The following is a 17,834-nucleotide window of genomic DNA, read 5'->3' as shown; positions in this document are numbered from 1 at the left end:
GGATTCCGAAATTCCGGAATTCCGGGTTTTTTCGTCATTCCGGTTCCGGATTCCGGATTCCGCATTTCGAAAATTTGATTCCGGTTCCGGATTCCGCCTTCCGCCATTTCAAAAATCGCATTCCGCTCAACTCTGATTCCGAAGCTCTGATTCAGACCAGCAATTTGAACAAATACAAATTGCACGAGAAATGCGTCAGTATTGCTGCTAGCGCATCAAGGTTCCGTGAGAGATGAGGGACTCGATCAATATATCATTGTGAATAATGGATTTGCACACAGAGTACACACACACTCACACGCAATTATAATTAGGGTGTGAATTCCCATCAAATGTAGGAAATTGGCATTGTTGAGATTAAAAAGAATCGATTGTGGAAAATACCTTATTCATTCTCTTCATCCCTAACCAACTCGTATTCTATCTGTTAGAGATGGGTCTCTCAAATTGCGTCACTGAAATATTTTATGCAAAAGTATTCACTAACCAACATCTCCTGGAAAACATGCTCAGTTATCTGTCCGACGACTTCAGGAATAATTTAAATGTTCGATTGATCAACAAATCAATAAATAACACTTTCCTGCATTTAATCCGGAAAAGTCATCAAAGAATGAAAATCGAGTACATTCCCCACCCGGAAGAAATTGAAATTCAACCAAAAGATTTCATCTATGTCAATTATCGGAAAATTGATAATTACGCAGTTTCAGGATATTTCACGTAATGTTTGACTCATTCTTTAATTAAAAATTGTTTTTTTTTTCCAGATTTCTCAGCACTGCTGTCGGTGTAAAAGTTGAGAAGATAATTACAAAGCGGCTTAGTTATCTGGGAAATAAGTTCAAGCACAAACTACATAATATGATTCATTCTCAGTTGATTGGCGGATGTGGTAAGATAAATGTAACAATTTGATTATTAATTTTTAATACCGCCTTTAAGGAAAATATATTGAATCACTAATTGGATTAGAAGAATTATGCGATGGATGTGAGAAGTGTTCAAATATTGCCAAGACGTGTCTAGAGTATGGTCCATTGAGATTGAGTACACTACAAACTATGACTTATTCAAAGAACTACAAGAAACTGCATGTGACTGATAAACTATTCGAAGACATTGCAGAGTACTGTATCTCTAAGTCAAAAAACAAAGAAGGATGTTTCAAAGAACTGGATGAAACTATTCTTTCGACAATCTCTTGTGATAAACTTGTCATATGGGTTAATGAGTCCAGATTACACCCGAATGAAGAAACGCGTAACCACATGCATATGCCACGAGAAGTTATCGATATCATTCTGAGAAAATGGAATGTGAAATCAGTCAAACTCAACATGATATTTTATACGAATGGAGGATTATGCAGTGTCGACTGGTTACAGTATAATTATTTTACTCCAGTCAGACTAAATGACCCATATTCGATAACTGAGAAGTCCTCAGATCTGAAATTTAGTCATGTCGATGTGAGAATGTCTGATTCCATATATTGTGTGAGAGGATTCGGAAACCACCATTCAGAAATAATAGTACCCAGAGGATACCACAACTTCATTCCCAACATCAGAAGATTATTCCCAACAGACAAAATATCGATTGATTTGTCACATTGGTTTTACATAGCAGAGACGGATATCGAGAAAAAGATGTCAACTATATTACAAGTGGTCACCATGGAAAAACAACGGAAATTGAGTTTGAGTATGAAGTTTTTCGTGAAGTCCAGTATTGTCAAGAAAGTTAATGAGGAGACGAATAAGGCGGAGCTAAGAAAACTTGCTCCAAAGTACAGACACCGAAGAGTCAATTTTCAAAGTTGTGTCAGGAGATCACTGCCGATTGATGATGTGGACCAGTATCTGGAAGAGTTTAACCAAGAGAAATGGATTGGAAGACGGTTTCAGGTAGAGGATATTGAGAATCTGTTTAATTTCAATTTGAATGTTTATATCAAAGAAAAGGAACTGGAAGAGGGATTCGATAAACAACTGTTACAAGAATATCCTAATTCATTTGTTGGACACTTTTATGAATAAATGAACGTCATTTGTTTGCGACACATTGCTACTAAACATTTATTAAGTTGATTTACTGGGTAAACATCTTAAGACGGAAACCATTTATTTACTAAAAATGTCAAAAAGCAATGAATGCCGACACAATAATCAACTATTCCTTCCTATCGCGAATGATTGTTCATTTTTGCTCAAAATACGCGGAGAAATCGATTCGTCTGAAAAATAGAGAGATAAGTATGCCACAAAACCATACTTGCAAACTGGGCAGCCCGCAACTCGCTTCAAACTCAATATTATGAGCTCAAAAATATACGAAAATGTAGATCTCGACGAGTTCTATGTCCGTGACCAACTACGGGCCGGATGGCTATTCATTATTAGCTGCGGGCCGGGCTAAAATGGCTTTTTTAGCAGTTTTCGCGTTTTTTGGCAACTTTTTCCCGGCCCGCGGCACAATAACGAATAGCCATCCAGCCCGTAGTTGGTCACGGACATAGAACTCGTCGAGATCTACATTTTGGTTTATTTTTGAGCTCATAATATTTAGTTTGAAGCGAGTTACGCACTGGCCCGTTTCGACTTGCAAGTATGCACAAAACCTTCGAATGAAATGTACTTTTTAAATTAGACTAGAATGAATATCTTGTCCGTTTCGTGATGGGTGGTCAGTAGACTTGCTCTTTTCAATAACAAGTTTATTTAGAGACTTTAACAGTTAATTAACAATTGATGGGGGGGACGATCGTGGGGTGTAAGGTGAAGAGTGAGAAATAGGGGTGGGGTTTGAGGGGTTAGAGATGAAAAGAAGTAATATTACAAATACAGAAAATAGAACAAAGGGCACAGGGGCCAAAAGGTTAACAAATAGAAGATGACTTATGGGAAAGAGGAGGCAATAAGAGATTTGAATTATAACAGAAGAAATATGAAAATAATATTATAATAAGAGGAAATAAAGAGGAATAGTACACTTTTTAAACTTTGAACAAAAATTTCTTGGCTCGGCTCCATCGAGCGGAACTCGTTGTAGCGGAGAATCGTGGTTTCTCACATTCCATGGAAAATGAAGTCCTTTCATGAAACATTCTACTTCAGCAGTTTGCGCCCATTCACCAGAATAAGTTTGTGGAACATCACAAGCAAATGGTGATCCTCTTGCTCTAAAATGTAGCTGTATTACTTTTTCTACAAATCTAACGATTACCTTACAGCTGTCAGCACTGCGCTTGCAGCAATCAATATGAAGCAAGTGAATGTTGAAGCCATCCAATCGTCTGCACTTTGAACAGTGGGCAGTTCTGAAAACACTGAAATCATTTTAAATTCGTTGAAAAAAACTGTCGGAAATTGACCAAATGCACAATATTTGTGAAAGCGCGTCCAAGGTGCGCCAGACAATGTATATATTGTCGTTTTTGTCGGATAAAACGCGTCAAAAATGTATTTAAAATTGAAAATATATAAATCTCAATTTCCACTTTGAAAAACTGGTTGAAAACAGTCTGAAATTGGTCAGATGCACCATATTTTTGAAAACGCGTCCAAGGTGCGCCAGTCAGTTGTAAAATGGGGATTTGTTCACGAAATGTTCGGTTTCTGTCGACAGTTGGGCATTTTTTATTCAATTTTTATCAAAAACTTGTTTCCAAACAGAAAAGCAGAAAAATCATGGAAAAATGGAAATTTCGGGGTTTCCAATGGGAATAATACCAAAAATATACCAATTTTAGACCGAAAACTATACATTTCATACATTTCTCAATAGTTACTCACCTTCAAATGGTCCACAACGGATATATAAGAAAAATAATAGAAAAAATAAATTAGAATTTAATAAAAATCAATATAACGCCTATTCCGTTAAGGCATCTCGAGAGACTTTTGGTTAGGGGGAAGGAAAAGAATCGACGGGGTGTTGAGGGGGCGGAGACTGACCTTCACCACATGTCTCTGATTCTCTAACACTCTCTCCATGACACACACTCTCTCCGTTTGTTTGCTTTCATCTAGCTGTTCTCAGCAACGGTTACCAAAACACACTCTATGCGAATGTTTCAAAATGTGTTTTTCGAAATTCTCAAACTCATAAAACCTACCGTATCTACGTTCCATTCGTGGCAAGACCCATGAAAGTTATCTTTACTAATAATATTCAACAGATCCGTGTGTCCGTTTATTTGTCGCTGATCATAACTCCCTCCGTAGTGGACCGATTTTTATGAAACCTAGATAGATAGATTGGAAATTAGGCTTAGTTGATGCCCGAACTTTTCTTTTTTCAAAAATTTCAAATTTGACGTCTTCTGGAGACGATGTCGATTTCAACAGTAGAAAGCGTTGAGAAAAGGTGTGTCCCGACAGGGTGGTTGAAAGCTCAAAACTACTGACTCGGTGTTTCTTGACTGCATTCTCGAGAGCGCCGCGGCCGCGCATATTTGGAGTAGCGGTCTACGCAGATGATTCTCACCCATGGGGTAGAGAGTTCGTTCCCGCCAGGTCCGAAAAGCTTTTTGGTTTTTTGTTTTGATAAGAGCATAGACAGTGAGTATATGAAAGTTGTAATTATGGTCGAGATTTTAGAACAAAAGGGTGGAGTAGCTATCTTTCTGTTGACTCTGTACACACCGCTACAATTCTGTCAGAAGGGATGAATGAGGTCCAACTTTGACGGTGTTTAAAAATTCACAATCCTACAAACACCGAGTCAGAAACTGAGTAGTTAACAATAAACCTTTCGTCCGAATCTGTTTAAAAACTCAAAATGCTTTTCTTTGTTTTTTTAGTTAGTTAGTTTTTATTCGAGATGATGAACGAAAACCCACTAACACAATCACAATAGAAAAAATAAAAGAAAACGATCAGGAACTTAGAGGTAGACATGTTAAGAGTGAGATATTTAGGGGAATCAAGAAGTTTTGCTTTCTTTAAGAACTTTGAGAATTTTTGTGAAGCACTCAGGTACGAATGAAAAGGATTGAAATCGAAATAGGCTAAATAAGGTGCTTCTTTAACTTTTGAACTTAGAAATATCTAAAAAAGTTTTAGTTTCGAAGTATTCCAGAGAAGAGAGGCGGCATCGCCGCCGAACAGTGAAATATTCAGAAAGCAGAACGTTTTGGATCAAATTAAACTAAAAGAAGATTTCCGTGTATATGAACTAAATCTTTAAAGAATTTGGGGGAGGGAGGCGGCATCGCCGCTGATTAGTCAAAAACTTCAAAAGAATACTTTAAACGCATCTTTTGAAGATGAGAAAAGGAAATTATATTTTGGTAAAAGGTTTCTCAGTCAGGCAAAGAACACATTTCCTGTATTTAGTACAGTTAATTCTGAAACCAGTGATTTCTGAATGAGGAACTTTGTCGTAGCTCGGTTACCTTCAAAAAAGAAGCAAATTCTAGAATATGAATTTGTTTAAATATGGCCTTAGTTTGCCATATTTGCCATATTCAGAGGAGGGTGGCGGCATCGCCGCCGATCAATCAAAAGTTGAAACTTTATATTCAGAGGATCGCCTGTCTATTGATGAGAGGGAAAATAGAGTTACCAAGTTCCTGTTCTTCTGAAGTAATTTGTCGAAATATTATCAGAAAAGTAGGAGTGTTTAAATTGTTCTCTCTGGAACGGGTTGCTCAGCTAATAAAAACTACCAACAATCGAAGAAAAGTTATAGGACCAGAAGAAAAAGAGAATTCTGATACCCCGATTGTTTGAACCATATGAGAAGCGCCGCAGGCGCTGTAACACCTAGAAGGGTGGTGTTGAGAAGGAGGTTCAGTCGCCGTTAGGCGACGTGAACCGACTGGTATATACAGAATCAGCGCGTTAAGACGCTTTAAAAAAGTATAATCATGCCTATATTCTGAAATTTTCAGTTTTGACCCATTTTTTCAGATTTGTCAAATGTAGGCGTGATTATACTTTTCTGAACCGTCTTGCTTGACCTGCTGATACTAAAAATATAAGTTTTATGGGTCTCGACACGAAGTTGAGTGAGATAGGGTAGATTGTGATTTCGGGATTTTCGAAACATTTCGAAAATCTGAAACATCTTGAGTTTCTAACCGATTTTTTTTTGGTTTGTAGCTTAAAATAGCTGAGTTACGAGCCTGATAGTCAATTTTTAAAAATTCGAACATTGATATTTACTTCATATTAGGAAAAAATGATGAAAAAGAACCAAAAAATTTAATCACAAAGTTATTCTCCATCTTTCTCCATGATTTCGTTCAGCAACCCCATCATCGCCATGGTGGCGTCCTATAATAAACGTTTACTAATTATGAACCATAATTAAAAATTAATTACCTTAATGGTTCTCCCGTCAAATTTCTTCATGAAGACTTTCTCGATATTGATTGTCGTCGTGACGGTTTTTTGGAGGACGCCAAAATGGCTTTGGTACATTTCGATGAAGTCTTTCGCAGTGATTACGTAGGATTCCGTCGTCTTGCTGAAATATTCAAAAAAATGGTTACATCTCGTAAATCGTAAAATGTATCAAAACTTACTTTTCTGGGACCACGAGCTTGTTCCATTTCTCCACGGCCTTTTCGATTTTGGAGAGAAATCTGCAAATTTTTGATTTTAATCACAAAAAATGGCGATAAAGTTTTTTTCCTGAATGCAGTATTCTTGCCGTTTTTTCAACCAAAATTACATCTGGCTGGCGCACCTTTGACGCGTCATCAAAAATATGGTAAATCTGACCAATTTCAGACAGTTTTCAACTAGTTTTCAGAGTGGAAATCGAAAATTTTTAATTTTTAACCCTAAACACTTTTTGGACCCGTTTTAATTGATAATTTCCACCAAAAACAATAAATATATAATTTGTCTGGCGCACCTTGAACGCGTTTTCAAAAATATGATGCTCCTGAGCGATTTTAGACTGTTTTCAACCAGTTTTTGATATAGAAATTAAGATTTTTATATTTGAAATTGCAGAAAAAGCAGGATGTGTTTTTCTGGTAGTTTTCTACTTACAAAACACAGGAAAATCCAGAAAAACTGCAAAATTCTGCATTCTTAGGGTTTTTTGCCGGTTTTTGGTATCGAATATCAAATGCTTGGATGAAACAATAGATTTTCACGTGCAGACCTTAGTAACTCGAACTTAGACTACAAGCTATTACAAATTTTCATCAAAAAATACTAGAAAATCCCAAAAAAATCGGTTAACACAACTTGTTGGTGGCTTAGATACCCAAATCTAGGTCATTTTCCCAAAATTTTGGAGTTTTACTTACCTCAAACAATTCAAAAATAGCAGAAATTAATGAGGATTCAAAAAAAAGCAAATAGTCGGCGGCGCGCATTCCGTTAGCACGCCTTGTCTGCATGAATGAATTCTTCATTCTTTCTGAGGGGACGGGGTCACTTGTGTTCTCTATTTCTCTGCGTCTCTTTTATTCATTTCACTCTTTATTGTATAACCTTCAAACCTGAGTATCACATGTGTACTTGTGTAATAATGAGTAATCGTTCAATGGCGAATTTCAAAAGTTGAGGGATATGTATATTTGAATGGCATATACTCCTCGTTGTGTACAAAACTACTGGGATACTGTATTTCAAAGGCGCATACACCCCGAAAATTTTGAAACTATCGGATTCCAGTCAACCCTAAACCTAGAATGTTAAATACAAGACAGTTTTGAGCCGAAAATCTTTATAACCCCGTATTATGCTAAATTTAAATTTTTTTGGATATGAAATCTCCACAATGAAAGAATCTGAAAAAAGTCTACAAGTACTCGGAACTCGAAAACTGAAACGAAGACAAGGTGTTAAATGTGAACGATTTATTCATTGATTTAATTTGATTAGCTTATGCAAAAAAGTGTCCAACGAAAGAATTAGGATATTCTTGTAGAAGTTCCTTATCGAATTTCTCTTCCAATTCCTTCTCCTTGATATAAACATCCAAATTGAAATTGAATTGATTGACAGTATTTCTCATTTGAAATCTTCTACCAATCCATCTATTGTCAAGGAATACTTCCGGACCATGATTTCCGTTGAAAGGTGAAGACTTCTTGAAACAATGCAGCCTCTTCTCTTGATGAACATATCCCGAAGCGACTCCCAACAATTCTACCCTATTTGTCTCCTCATTGAGCATTTTGACAATTCCTGATTCCACAAAAAACTTGATATCTAAACTCAACTTCTTGTGTATTTCCATGGTGACCACTTTTAATATAGTTGACATTTTCTTCTCGATATCGATTTTGGGTACAAAATACCAATGGGTCAGTTCCATCAATATTTGATCTGTCGGAAACAGTCTTCTGATATTTGGAATGAAATTGTCGTATCCTGCCGGAGGTTCCGTTTCTCCAGGAAGGTTTCCCAAGCCTTTTACGCAGTCTAGTGAATAGGATAAACTTACTTCGACATGGTTAAATTTCAAATCTGAAAATTATGAAATAGAACATGTAAGGTATCACATTAATACCTGATTGCTTAGTTTCCCAATATGGATCCTTCAATCTGACTCGAGTGAAATAGTCATACTGTAGCCATTCGATTCTGCACTCTGATTCATTCGTGTAATGCAATATATTAAGTTTTATCGATTTTACATTCCATTTTCTCAGAATGGTATCTATAACTTCTCGTGGCATATGCATGTGGTCACGCATTTCTTCATCCGGGATTACTCTGGTCTCACTGATCCAAATAGCGAGTTTATCACAAGAGATGGCCGAGAGAATAGTTTTATCCAGTTCTTTGAAACATTCTTCTTTGTTTTTTGACTTAGAGATACAGTACTCTGCAATGTCTTCGAATAGTTTATCAGTTACATGTAGTTTCTTGTAGTTCTTTGAATAAGTCATAGTTTGTAGTGTACTGAATCTTAATGGACCATATTCTATACACTTCTTAGCAATGTTGGAACACTTCTCACACCCATCACATGCTTCCTCCAATCCAATCACTGTTTGGATGTGTGTTCCTGAAAAGAAGATGTTAAATATACGGTTTTTTTGACAAAGTTTACCATTAGTCCCAATCAATTGAGAATGAATGAGGTCATGAAGTCTACGCTTGAATATCTCTTCCAACAGCCATAACCTTCTTGTCGTAATCTTCTCAACTTTGACACCAACTACAGTATTTAGAAAACTGCAAACTGATTTATAAGTTAGAAAAATATATCAAACCTCACATGAAGTATCCGACAACATCGTGGGTATAGATTTTCCGAAAATTGATATAAATAAAATCCTTCGATCGTGTGAATGAATTTTCTATGTCGTAAGCGTACTCAATCTTCATTTTTCGATGATTTCTTCTAATTAGCCGTAGAAATGTGTTATTTATTGATTTATTTACCAATCTAACATCCAAATTCTTCCTGAAGTCATCTGAGAGATAACTGAGAATGTTTTCAAGAATATGTTGATTGGTGAATACTTTTGCATAGAATATTTCAGGTACAGAGTTTGTGACAGACATTTTGACAGAGAAGAAGAAAAGCGTGCAGAACGGGAGAAAGAGAGAAGGAGGAATGAAGGAATGAGTGAATGCGCACAATCGATTCTATCTAAACAAGGCCACTTTCTCATAGATGTCAATCAATGACCTCTTCACACTCTAATTACTCTCATCCTCCATCCATCACCCAAATTCAATCCTCATTGTCTGTGTGTGTGTACTCTGTGTGCAGATCCATTGTTCAGAATGATGTATTGGTGGAGTCACACATCTCTTGTTTGTCGAAATCCTTGTTTTATGTGGAAAGTAATCGAAGAAAATAAAAAAGAAACAATAAAGCAACAGGTACAAAAGTGTTCTACAAAAAATCATCATTCCTCATACCTCGCTAAGCTATCAAAGTGGATTACTAACCACTGAGAAAGTTCAAACGGCAACATTCTGGCCGCCGACACTGTACTCACTTGTTTAAGTAGTAAACGAAACAAAAGCAGGAGCACACATAAAACAAGGATATTCCGACGAAAACGCTTTATTCATAATTTAGATTAATCAGTTCATGCGAAAAAGTGTCTAACAAAAGAATTAGGATTATCCTGTAGAAGTTTCTTATCGAACTTCTCTTCCAACTCCTTCTCCTTGATATAAACATCCAAATTGAAATTGAATCGATTCTCAGCATGCTCTACCTGGAATCTCCTGCCCATCCATTTATTGTCAAGGAATACTTCCGGACCATGTTCTGCATTGAACGGTGACGATTTCTTGAAACAGTGCAACCGCTTTTCTTGTAAAACATATCCCGAAGCGATACCTAACAATTCTTCCTTATTCGTCTCCTCATTGAGCATTTTGACAATTCCAATATTCACGAAAAACTTAATGTCTAAACTCAAATTCTGATGTTGTTCCATAGTGACCACTTGCAATATTGTTGACATTTTCTTCTCGATATCGATTCTGGGTACAAAATACCAATGGGGAAGTTCCATCGATATTTGATCTGTTGGGAACATTCTTCTGATATTCGGAATAAAATTGTTGTATCCTGCCGGAGGATTCGTTTCTAGAGGGAGGTTTCCCAACCCTCTTACACAGTCTAGTGAATAAGACAAACTCACTTCGACATGATCGAATTTCAAATCTGGAAATTATAATTTAAAACAAGTCAGAGCTAACAGTAATACCTGAATGCTTAGTTTCCCAATATGGATCATTCAGTCTGACTCGAATGAAGTAGTCATACCGTAGCCATTCAATACAACACATCTGTTCATTTGTGATATGCAACATACTGAGTTTGAGTGATTTCACATTCCATTTTCTCAGAATGATATCTATAACTTCTCGTGGCATATGTCGATGGTCAAACATTGGATCTGTGTCTTCATCCGGGAGTACTTTGGACTCATTAACCCATATAGCAAGTTTATCACAAGAGATGTTCGAGAGAATAGTGTTATCCAGCTCTTTGAAACACTCTTCTTTGTTTTTTGACTTCGAGATACAGTACTCTGCAATGTCTTCAAATAGTTTATCAGTCACATGCAGTTTCTTGTAGTTCTTTGAATAAGTCATAGTTTGTAGTGTACTGAATCTCAATGGACCATATTCTAGACACTTCTTGGCAATGTTAGAACACTTCTCACATCCATTGCATATTTCTTCCAAATTAATCAGTGATTGAATATGAGTTCCTTAAAGGTAGATCATAATATAAGGTTTCTTTCACACAGTTTACCATTAGTTCCAATCAGCTGAGAATGAATCAGGTCATGAAGTCTGAGCATGAATTTATTTTCCAACATCCATAACCTTCTAGTTGTAATCTTCTCAACTTTGACACCAACTACAGTATTTAGAAAACTGCAAACTGATTTATAAGTTAGAAGAATGTATCAAATCTTACATGAAGTATCCGAGAACATCGTGGGTATTGGTTTTTCGATAATTGATATAAATATAATCCTTCTCCCTGGTTTTAACATGTTCTACATCGTAAGCGTACTCAATCTTCATTGTTCGATGATTTCTTCTAATTAGCCGTAGAAATGTGTTATTTATTGATTTATTCACCAATCTAACATTCAAATTCTTCTTGAAGTCATCACAAAGATAACTGAGAATGTTTTCAAGAATATGTTCATTAGTGAACACTTTTGAATGGAGTATTTCAAGTACAGCGTTTGTGACAGACATTTTGACAGGGATGGAGAGGATTAATACAGAACAAGAGAAAGAGATGAGGAAGAATGAGGCAATGATGGATTGGCCACAGTCGATTGTATCTCAACAGGACCAGTTTCCCAGGATACCAATCAATTTTTGAATGAACCTTTCACACTCTAATTACTTTCATTCTCCACCATCTCCAAAATATAATTTTTATTGTGTGTGTACTTTGTGTGCAGATCCATTGTTAAAAATGATGTATTAAGCCACGTTTTCTGTGAAAAGTTAAATTTCTTGAATAAAAAACCATTGGGAAAAGTGGAAACATTTTTCAATCGGTACAAAAATAGGAAAGAATGCACAGCTCTGAAATTTCTGTGAAAAAGGGGCGGAGCGAAGTGTACCAAACCCCGCCCACTCCGACTATCAATTAATACTATCAATTCCAAACGGTGCAAAATTTTCAGCCAAGTTTTCAGCAGAATTTTGGACATCATCATGGATTCGACGCGGCGGGGTACTGGAATACGCCTTCACTACAGTATGACTTCACTAAGGGACAGAGTAATATGTATGGGTATCAGTGGAATGCATAAGATATAAGTATTTTGGATTTGGTTTGGTTTTTGAGTGAATAATTTTTTGTATTTGATTTTTTCTCAAAAATCTCAAAGTCTGACAAAGTTACAGATTTTCGAAAATTTTCGAAAATTAACTATTGGAAAATCTACAGTAACCCGATGAATTTCAGCCCAATTACTGAAATTCTAGTTTATTAAGACTCAGCTCGTTGGGACCTTTCAAATGAGTACAATCATGCCTATATTCCGAAAATCCGAAAATTTCGGGCCCCACCACGATTTTCGTGGTCAAAAACCAAAATTTTCGGATATATATATATATATATATATATATGATTATACTTATTTGAACTGTCTTAACATGCCGTATCCTAAATATCCAAGGACTTGAGTAATTGGAGTGAGATTCATCGGGTTACTGTACAAAAAACGAGTTGGATGCAAAAAAACCAATCTTTGACGCCAGCAAGCAAGAAACTGATGAGCCCTTTTCAAAAAACGAGGAAAAATCACAAGTTAGCAGAACTGTCTCACATGTTTTTCACTTCGATCATGAAAAAATGTTCTGAAAAATAAAAAAACAGAAAAATCAGAAATCTAAGAAAACGTTTTATTCTCAGTCCTCATAATCTCCTAATCTTCTCCTCGTCAATTCTCATCTTCTGTTGCTGAGTCATCGTTCTCCAGGACTTCCTGTTCTGGTTCATCTACGTTCTCCTCCATTTCTTCTATCTGTTCCATCTCCACTGGCTCCCATTGATCATCTCCGATTACTTCCACGTTTTCGATAGGCTGAAAATTAGAAAAATTGGCTAACTAGGGAATGACTCACACTATGGTTGGAGATATACAACACGATATATATCACTGGAAAGTTGACGTTTCCCTGATTTCTATCTATGTATATTCAGTTTTTGCAATGGCGCTCCCAGTTTTGAGAAATTCGGCTCCAAAGCTTGCTTAAATTTCAGTGCTCATAATAAAATTTTCAACTGGCGTGTTGCCCCAACACGTGAATCCATTTGGGGGATAGATAAATCAACGGCCGAATGGTCTAGGGGGTTGCATGTGGGGTAGTAGTTGGATACTCTATGGTTCGATTCTTTGCCTTTTTTTGCTTATTTTTTTATTTTTTGTAGGTCTCGTTTTTGGTTGCCATTAGTCATCAGAGTGTGGCCAAAATCGATTTTTGAAGCTTTTCCAGTCCATATTGACCGCCTTCGACGTTTTAAGAAAAATAATTTTTTTTCGAGAAAACTAACTTTTCTGTGACCATGGTTAGAAGTCGGACTTTGTATATCTTCAACCATTGTGCGAGTCATTCCCTAGTAAGTATTTCCTAGTAAGTATACCGTTAAACTGTAATAGAAGCGCCCCTTTATTAGAGGCGCCCCTCTAGTAGTGGCGCACCCTCTAATAGAGGCGCCCCTGTAATAGAAGAGCACTTTCGGAAGGGGGTTGAAAAATAGAGGCGCATGCGCCTATATTACAGTTTTTACGGTACTTTTCAAGCCGTGGCCGGGCCTTATCAGCTAAATTAAAACCCGGCCCGAAGGCGCAAGTAATTGACGCCAAAATTCAGAATTCAAAAACTTTTTTATTATGAAAAGTTCAAAAAAAGTACCGATTTTTTCACCAGAATAAAATTCAAAAATTTGTATTTATAGTTTTTAGGCGGGCCTTCGGGCCGTGAAAGTTCCCGTCATGTCCCGGTCCGTTGCTAGTGTGAGATATTTTTATTCACGATCGATAGGCGCAATAGGCTCCGCTCGTTCACTATAGCTGCCCCCATGTAGGCCGAACCTTTGTTTTTTTTTTTGACAGGGAACAGCTTTTTAAAAGAAAGCGCATCGACTTTAAGTCTTCAACAATACGAGTAAAACTCACTGGCACGGCAAGGTATAGGAATCCATCTTCGTTTAAACCAAACTCTTCAAGACCTCCCTAAAAACTTTGATGAAATGCTGGGTCAACTATTTGAATAAACTCACTGGTGGAGCGACACGCACGTATCCTTGAATGTCCGCATAGATTGAAAACGGCATCTTAAATTTTTGTGGGTATGTTACAAAGAGTGAGAGAGATAATTACCTCGACTTCTTCCCCTGCAAGTGGGGCTCCTGCTCCTTCGTTGCCTCCTTCACCACCTTCCTCGGCTGCAAGTGGGGCTCCTGCTCCTTCGTTGCCTCCTTCACCACCTTCCTCGGCTGCAAGTGGGGCTCCTGCTCCTTCGTTGCCTCCTTCACCACCTTCCTCGGCTGCAAGTGGGGCTCCTCCTCCGTCGTTGCCGCCTCCACCACCTTCCTCGGCTGCAAGTGGGGCTCCTGCTCCTTCGTTGCCTCCTTCACCACCTTCCTCGGCTGCAAGTGGGGCTCCTGCTCCTTCGTTGCCTCCTTCACCACCTTCCTCGGCTGCAAGTGGGGCTCCTCCTCCGTCGTTGCCGCCTCCACCACCTTCCTCGGCTGCAAGTGGGGCTCCTGCTCCTTCGTTGCCTCCTTCACCACCTTCCTCGGCTGCAAGTGGGGCTCCTGCTCCTTCGTTGCCTCCTTCACCACCTTCCTCGGCTGCAAGTGGGGCTCCTCCTCCGTCGTTGCCGCCTCCACCACCTTCCTCGGCTGCAAGTGGGGCTCCTGCTCCTTCGTTGCCTCCTTCACCACCTTCCTCGGCTGCAAGTGGGGCTCCTGCTCCTTCGTTGCCTCCTTCACCACCTTCCTCGGCTGCAAGTGGGGCTCCTGCTCCTTCGTTGCCTCCTTCACCACCTTCCTCGGCTGCAAGTGGGGCTCCTCCTCCGTCGTTGCCGCCTCCACCACCTTCCTCGGCTGCAAGTGGGGCTCCTGCTCCTTCGTTGCCTCCTTCACCACCTTCCTCGGCTGCAAGTGGGGCTCCTGCTCCTTCGTTGCCTCCTTCACCATCTTCAACATCTTCAGCCTCTTCAGCCTAGAAGAAAGATTTTTTCAAAGTGAGGGGGGGGGGGGAGGGGGTGTTTTGAAAAAATAACTCCGCCATTTCAAAAACCGCATTCCGCTCAACTCTGTAACTGACGCACTTACCTCCTTCACTCTCTTTGTTTGGGCCGCTTGTCTATCGTCTTCTTCGTTGCTTCTTCCTCTTTTCTGTCCTCTATTTCCAGACGAATTTCCTTGACTTTCATCGTCATGTTCGTCCATTGCTGAAATTTTTTAAATTAAATTTAATCGCGTATCAATATTATTGAATGCACGAACTCGTATTGCCCCTCATATTTGTGGCGGAATTATTCAACAAGTGTGCCCCAAGAATGACATTAAAATAGTTAGAATATCACTGAAAATAAAGAGACTGAGAACAATTTTTCAATGTTGTTTTCCGTCTTTTGGCCAATGTTATCATTAGGGCACACTTGTCGGCTATTTCGTGAAACGATACTTATTGAGAACAACCAGAAGATTATATTTTTCAAAAGACAGAGTTGTTATTATTCCTAAAAAAATGGTTTTCCGAAAAATTGAAAAGAACGATGACCAAATTTGCTGTACAGAAGAACAAGTATTTAGAAACATCAAACAGCAATTCGTAGAATATATTTTATTGATTACTGAAGCAAAAAAATGAAAACGTTTTGAATACAATTTTAAAAAAAAGTGAATTATAACGGTATGCATTATAACGGTATTAGATTACAATTACCGTTCAAATATAGTTTTTACGGTATATAACAAGGAAAGTCAGGACGGAAGACTTGAGACATAGAAGAAAAAAAGAGGAAAGCCGTAGAATTGTTCTCCAGATGTGAATATTTCAATTGTAAAAGTGTCCGACAAAAGAATTAGGATATTTTTGCAACATTTCCTTATCCAATTCATCTTCCAAATCCTTCTCTTTGATATACACATCCAAATTGAAATTGAATTGATTGATAGTATTTTTTACTTGAAACCTTCTTCCAATCCATTTCTCCGAATTAAATGCATCCGGACCTAGTTTCACTTCAAACGGTAGAGATTTTTTATAACATTGCAAACAATGTTTTCTGAAATTATATTTCGGAGCAATTCCAAACAATTCTTCTTTTTTTGTCTCCTCATTGAGTTTTTTGACAATTGCTGATTCCACAAAAAATTTGATATCCACACTCAAATTCTGAGGCTGTTCCATTGAGACCACGTACAATATAGTCGACATCTTCTTCTCGATATCATCATTGGCTATACAACACCAATGTGACAGATCCATCGATATTTTGTCAGTTGGGAATAATCTTCTAATATTTGGAATGAAGTTGGCGTACCCTCTCGGAGATTTGTATTTTGGATAACGAACGCCTAGATCTCTCACACAATAGATCGAATCCGACATTTCCACATCGACATTTGTGAACTTTAGATCTGGAGACTTCTGAGTTTTGAAATATGGATCATTTAGTCTGACTCGAGTGAAATAGTCATACTGTAACCAGTCGACACTGCACATCCCTTCATTCGTGAAATATATCATATTGAGTTGAATCGATTTTACACTCCATTTCCTCAGAATGACATCTATAACTTCTCGTGGCATATGACGATGGTCATACTCAAGACCTTCCATTCCATCCGGGAAAACTCTGGTCTCATTGATCCAAATAGAAAGTGTATCACAAGAAATTACTGGAAAAATAGTGTTATCCAGTTCTTGGAAACATTCTTCTTTGTTTTTTGACTTAGAGATACAGTACTCTGCAATGTCTTCGAATAGTTTATCAGTCACATGCAGTTTCTTGTAGTTCTTTGAGTAAGTCATAGTTTGTAGTGTACTGAATCTTAATGGACCATACTCGAGACACTTCTTGGCAATATTAAAACACTTCTCACAACCATTGCAGATTTCCTCCAGGCCTATTAGAGATTGGATATGAGTTCCTGAAACGCAAATTATAGAATGACTGATTTTTCAAATTTTTCAAAGAAAATATACCGTTGCTCCCGATTAGTTGAGAATGAATGAGGTCGTGAAGTCTGATCATGAATTTATTTTTCAACATCCATAGCCTTCTTGTTGTAATCTTCTCAATTTTTGCACCAACTGCAGTATTTAGAAAACTAGAAAGAGATTCGTTAACTAAAAAATTATAATAATATAACAAATCTTACATGAAGTATCCGAGAACATCCTGAGTTTTGACTTTTCGATAATTGATATAAATAAAATCCTTTGAAGTTTTCTCCCGTTCTTTCCGCTCACAAACATACTCAATCTTCATTGTTCGATGATTTCTTCTTATTAGCCGTAGAAATGTGTTATTTATTGATTTATTCACCAATCTAACATCCAAATTCTTCTTGAAGTCATCAGAAAGATAACTGAGAATGTTTTCAAGAAGATGTTGATTTGTGAATACTTTTGCATAGAGTATTTCAGTTACAGAGTTTTTCTTGACAAACATTTTGGCAGAGAAAATGCGAAAGACTGAGGAAGTGACAGTGAGAGAAGACTACACACAGTCGATGTTATCTCATCAATGCCAGTTTCCCACAGCACAGATGGTTATTCGAATGACCCTTTCACACCCTAATTACTCTCATCTTCCACCATCATTCAAATCCAATCCTTATTGTGTATTTGCTCTGGGTGCAGAACAGGCTTGGTCGGAGAAAAA

The 17,834-nt window shown here is 37.7% G+C and overlaps 6 protein-coding genes across 6 annotated transcripts; 1 reads left to right on the top strand and 5 right to left on the bottom strand.

The window, feature by feature from the left end:
- Window positions 1–613: 613 nt before the first annotated feature.
- Window positions 614–2,042, top strand: GCK72_011546 (uncharacterized protein; the record flags this gene model as incomplete). The annotated part of the gene is made up of 3 exons (XM_003103943.2): window positions 614–723; window positions 771–895; window positions 946–2,042. 3 exons carry the CDS (start codon window positions 614–616, stop codon window positions 2,040–2,042), a joined length of 1,332 nt encoding a protein of 443 aa, XP_003103991.2.
- A 919-nt stretch (window positions 2,043–2,961) lies between these two features.
- On the bottom strand, window positions 2,962–4,136 carry GCK72_011545 (uncharacterized protein; the record flags this gene model as incomplete). The annotated part of the gene is made up of 3 exons (XM_053728531.1): window positions 2,962–3,184; window positions 3,229–3,322; window positions 4,121–4,136. The coding sequence occupies 3 exons, from the start codon at window positions 4,134–4,136 to the stop codon at window positions 2,962–2,964; spliced, it is 333 nt and encodes a 110-aa protein (XP_053588108.1).
- A 3,718-nt stretch (window positions 4,137–7,854) lies between these two features.
- Window positions 7,855–9,454, bottom strand: GCK72_011544 (uncharacterized protein; the record flags this gene model as incomplete). The annotated part of the gene is made up of 4 exons (XM_053728530.1): window positions 7,855–8,441; window positions 8,485–8,985; window positions 9,031–9,155; window positions 9,366–9,454. The coding sequence occupies 4 exons, from the start codon at window positions 9,452–9,454 to the stop codon at window positions 7,855–7,857; spliced, it is 1,302 nt and encodes a 433-aa protein (XP_053588107.1).
- A 570-nt stretch (window positions 9,455–10,024) lies between these two features.
- GCK72_011543 (uncharacterized protein) lies at window positions 10,025–11,486 on the bottom strand (the record flags this gene model as incomplete). The annotated part of the gene is made up of 4 exons (XM_053728529.1): window positions 10,025–10,611; window positions 10,655–11,164; window positions 11,209–11,333; window positions 11,377–11,486. 4 exons carry the CDS (start codon window positions 11,484–11,486, stop codon window positions 10,025–10,027), a joined length of 1,332 nt encoding a protein of 443 aa, XP_053588106.1.
- Window positions 11,487–12,868: 1,382 nt separating this feature from the next.
- GCK72_011542 (uncharacterized protein) lies at window positions 12,869–15,387 on the bottom strand (the record flags this gene model as incomplete). Its single annotated transcript, XM_003103968.2, has 5 exons — window positions 12,869–13,012; window positions 14,108–14,164; window positions 14,212–14,265; window positions 14,312–15,157; window positions 15,271–15,387. The coding sequence occupies 5 exons, from the start codon at window positions 15,385–15,387 to the stop codon at window positions 12,869–12,871; spliced, it is 1,218 nt and encodes a 405-aa protein (XP_003104016.2).
- A 610-nt stretch (window positions 15,388–15,997) lies between these two features.
- On the bottom strand, window positions 15,998–16,978 carry GCK72_011541 (uncharacterized protein; the record flags this gene model as incomplete). The annotated part of the gene is made up of 1 exon (XM_053728528.1): window positions 15,998–16,978. One exon carries the CDS (start codon window positions 16,976–16,978, stop codon window positions 15,998–16,000), a length of 981 nt encoding a protein of 326 aa, XP_053588105.1.
- Window positions 16,979–17,834: the final 856 nt, after the last annotated feature.

The sequence above is a fragment of the Caenorhabditis remanei genome, chromosome III (assembly GCF_010183535.1).
Source record: "Caenorhabditis remanei strain PX506 chromosome III, whole genome shotgun sequence".
NCBI classification, from domain to species: Eukaryota; Metazoa; Nematoda; class Chromadorea; order Rhabditida; family Rhabditidae; genus Caenorhabditis; species Caenorhabditis remanei.
Note: the sequence above shows the minus strand (reverse complement) of the source record. Positions and strands in the feature narration are given on the sequence as shown.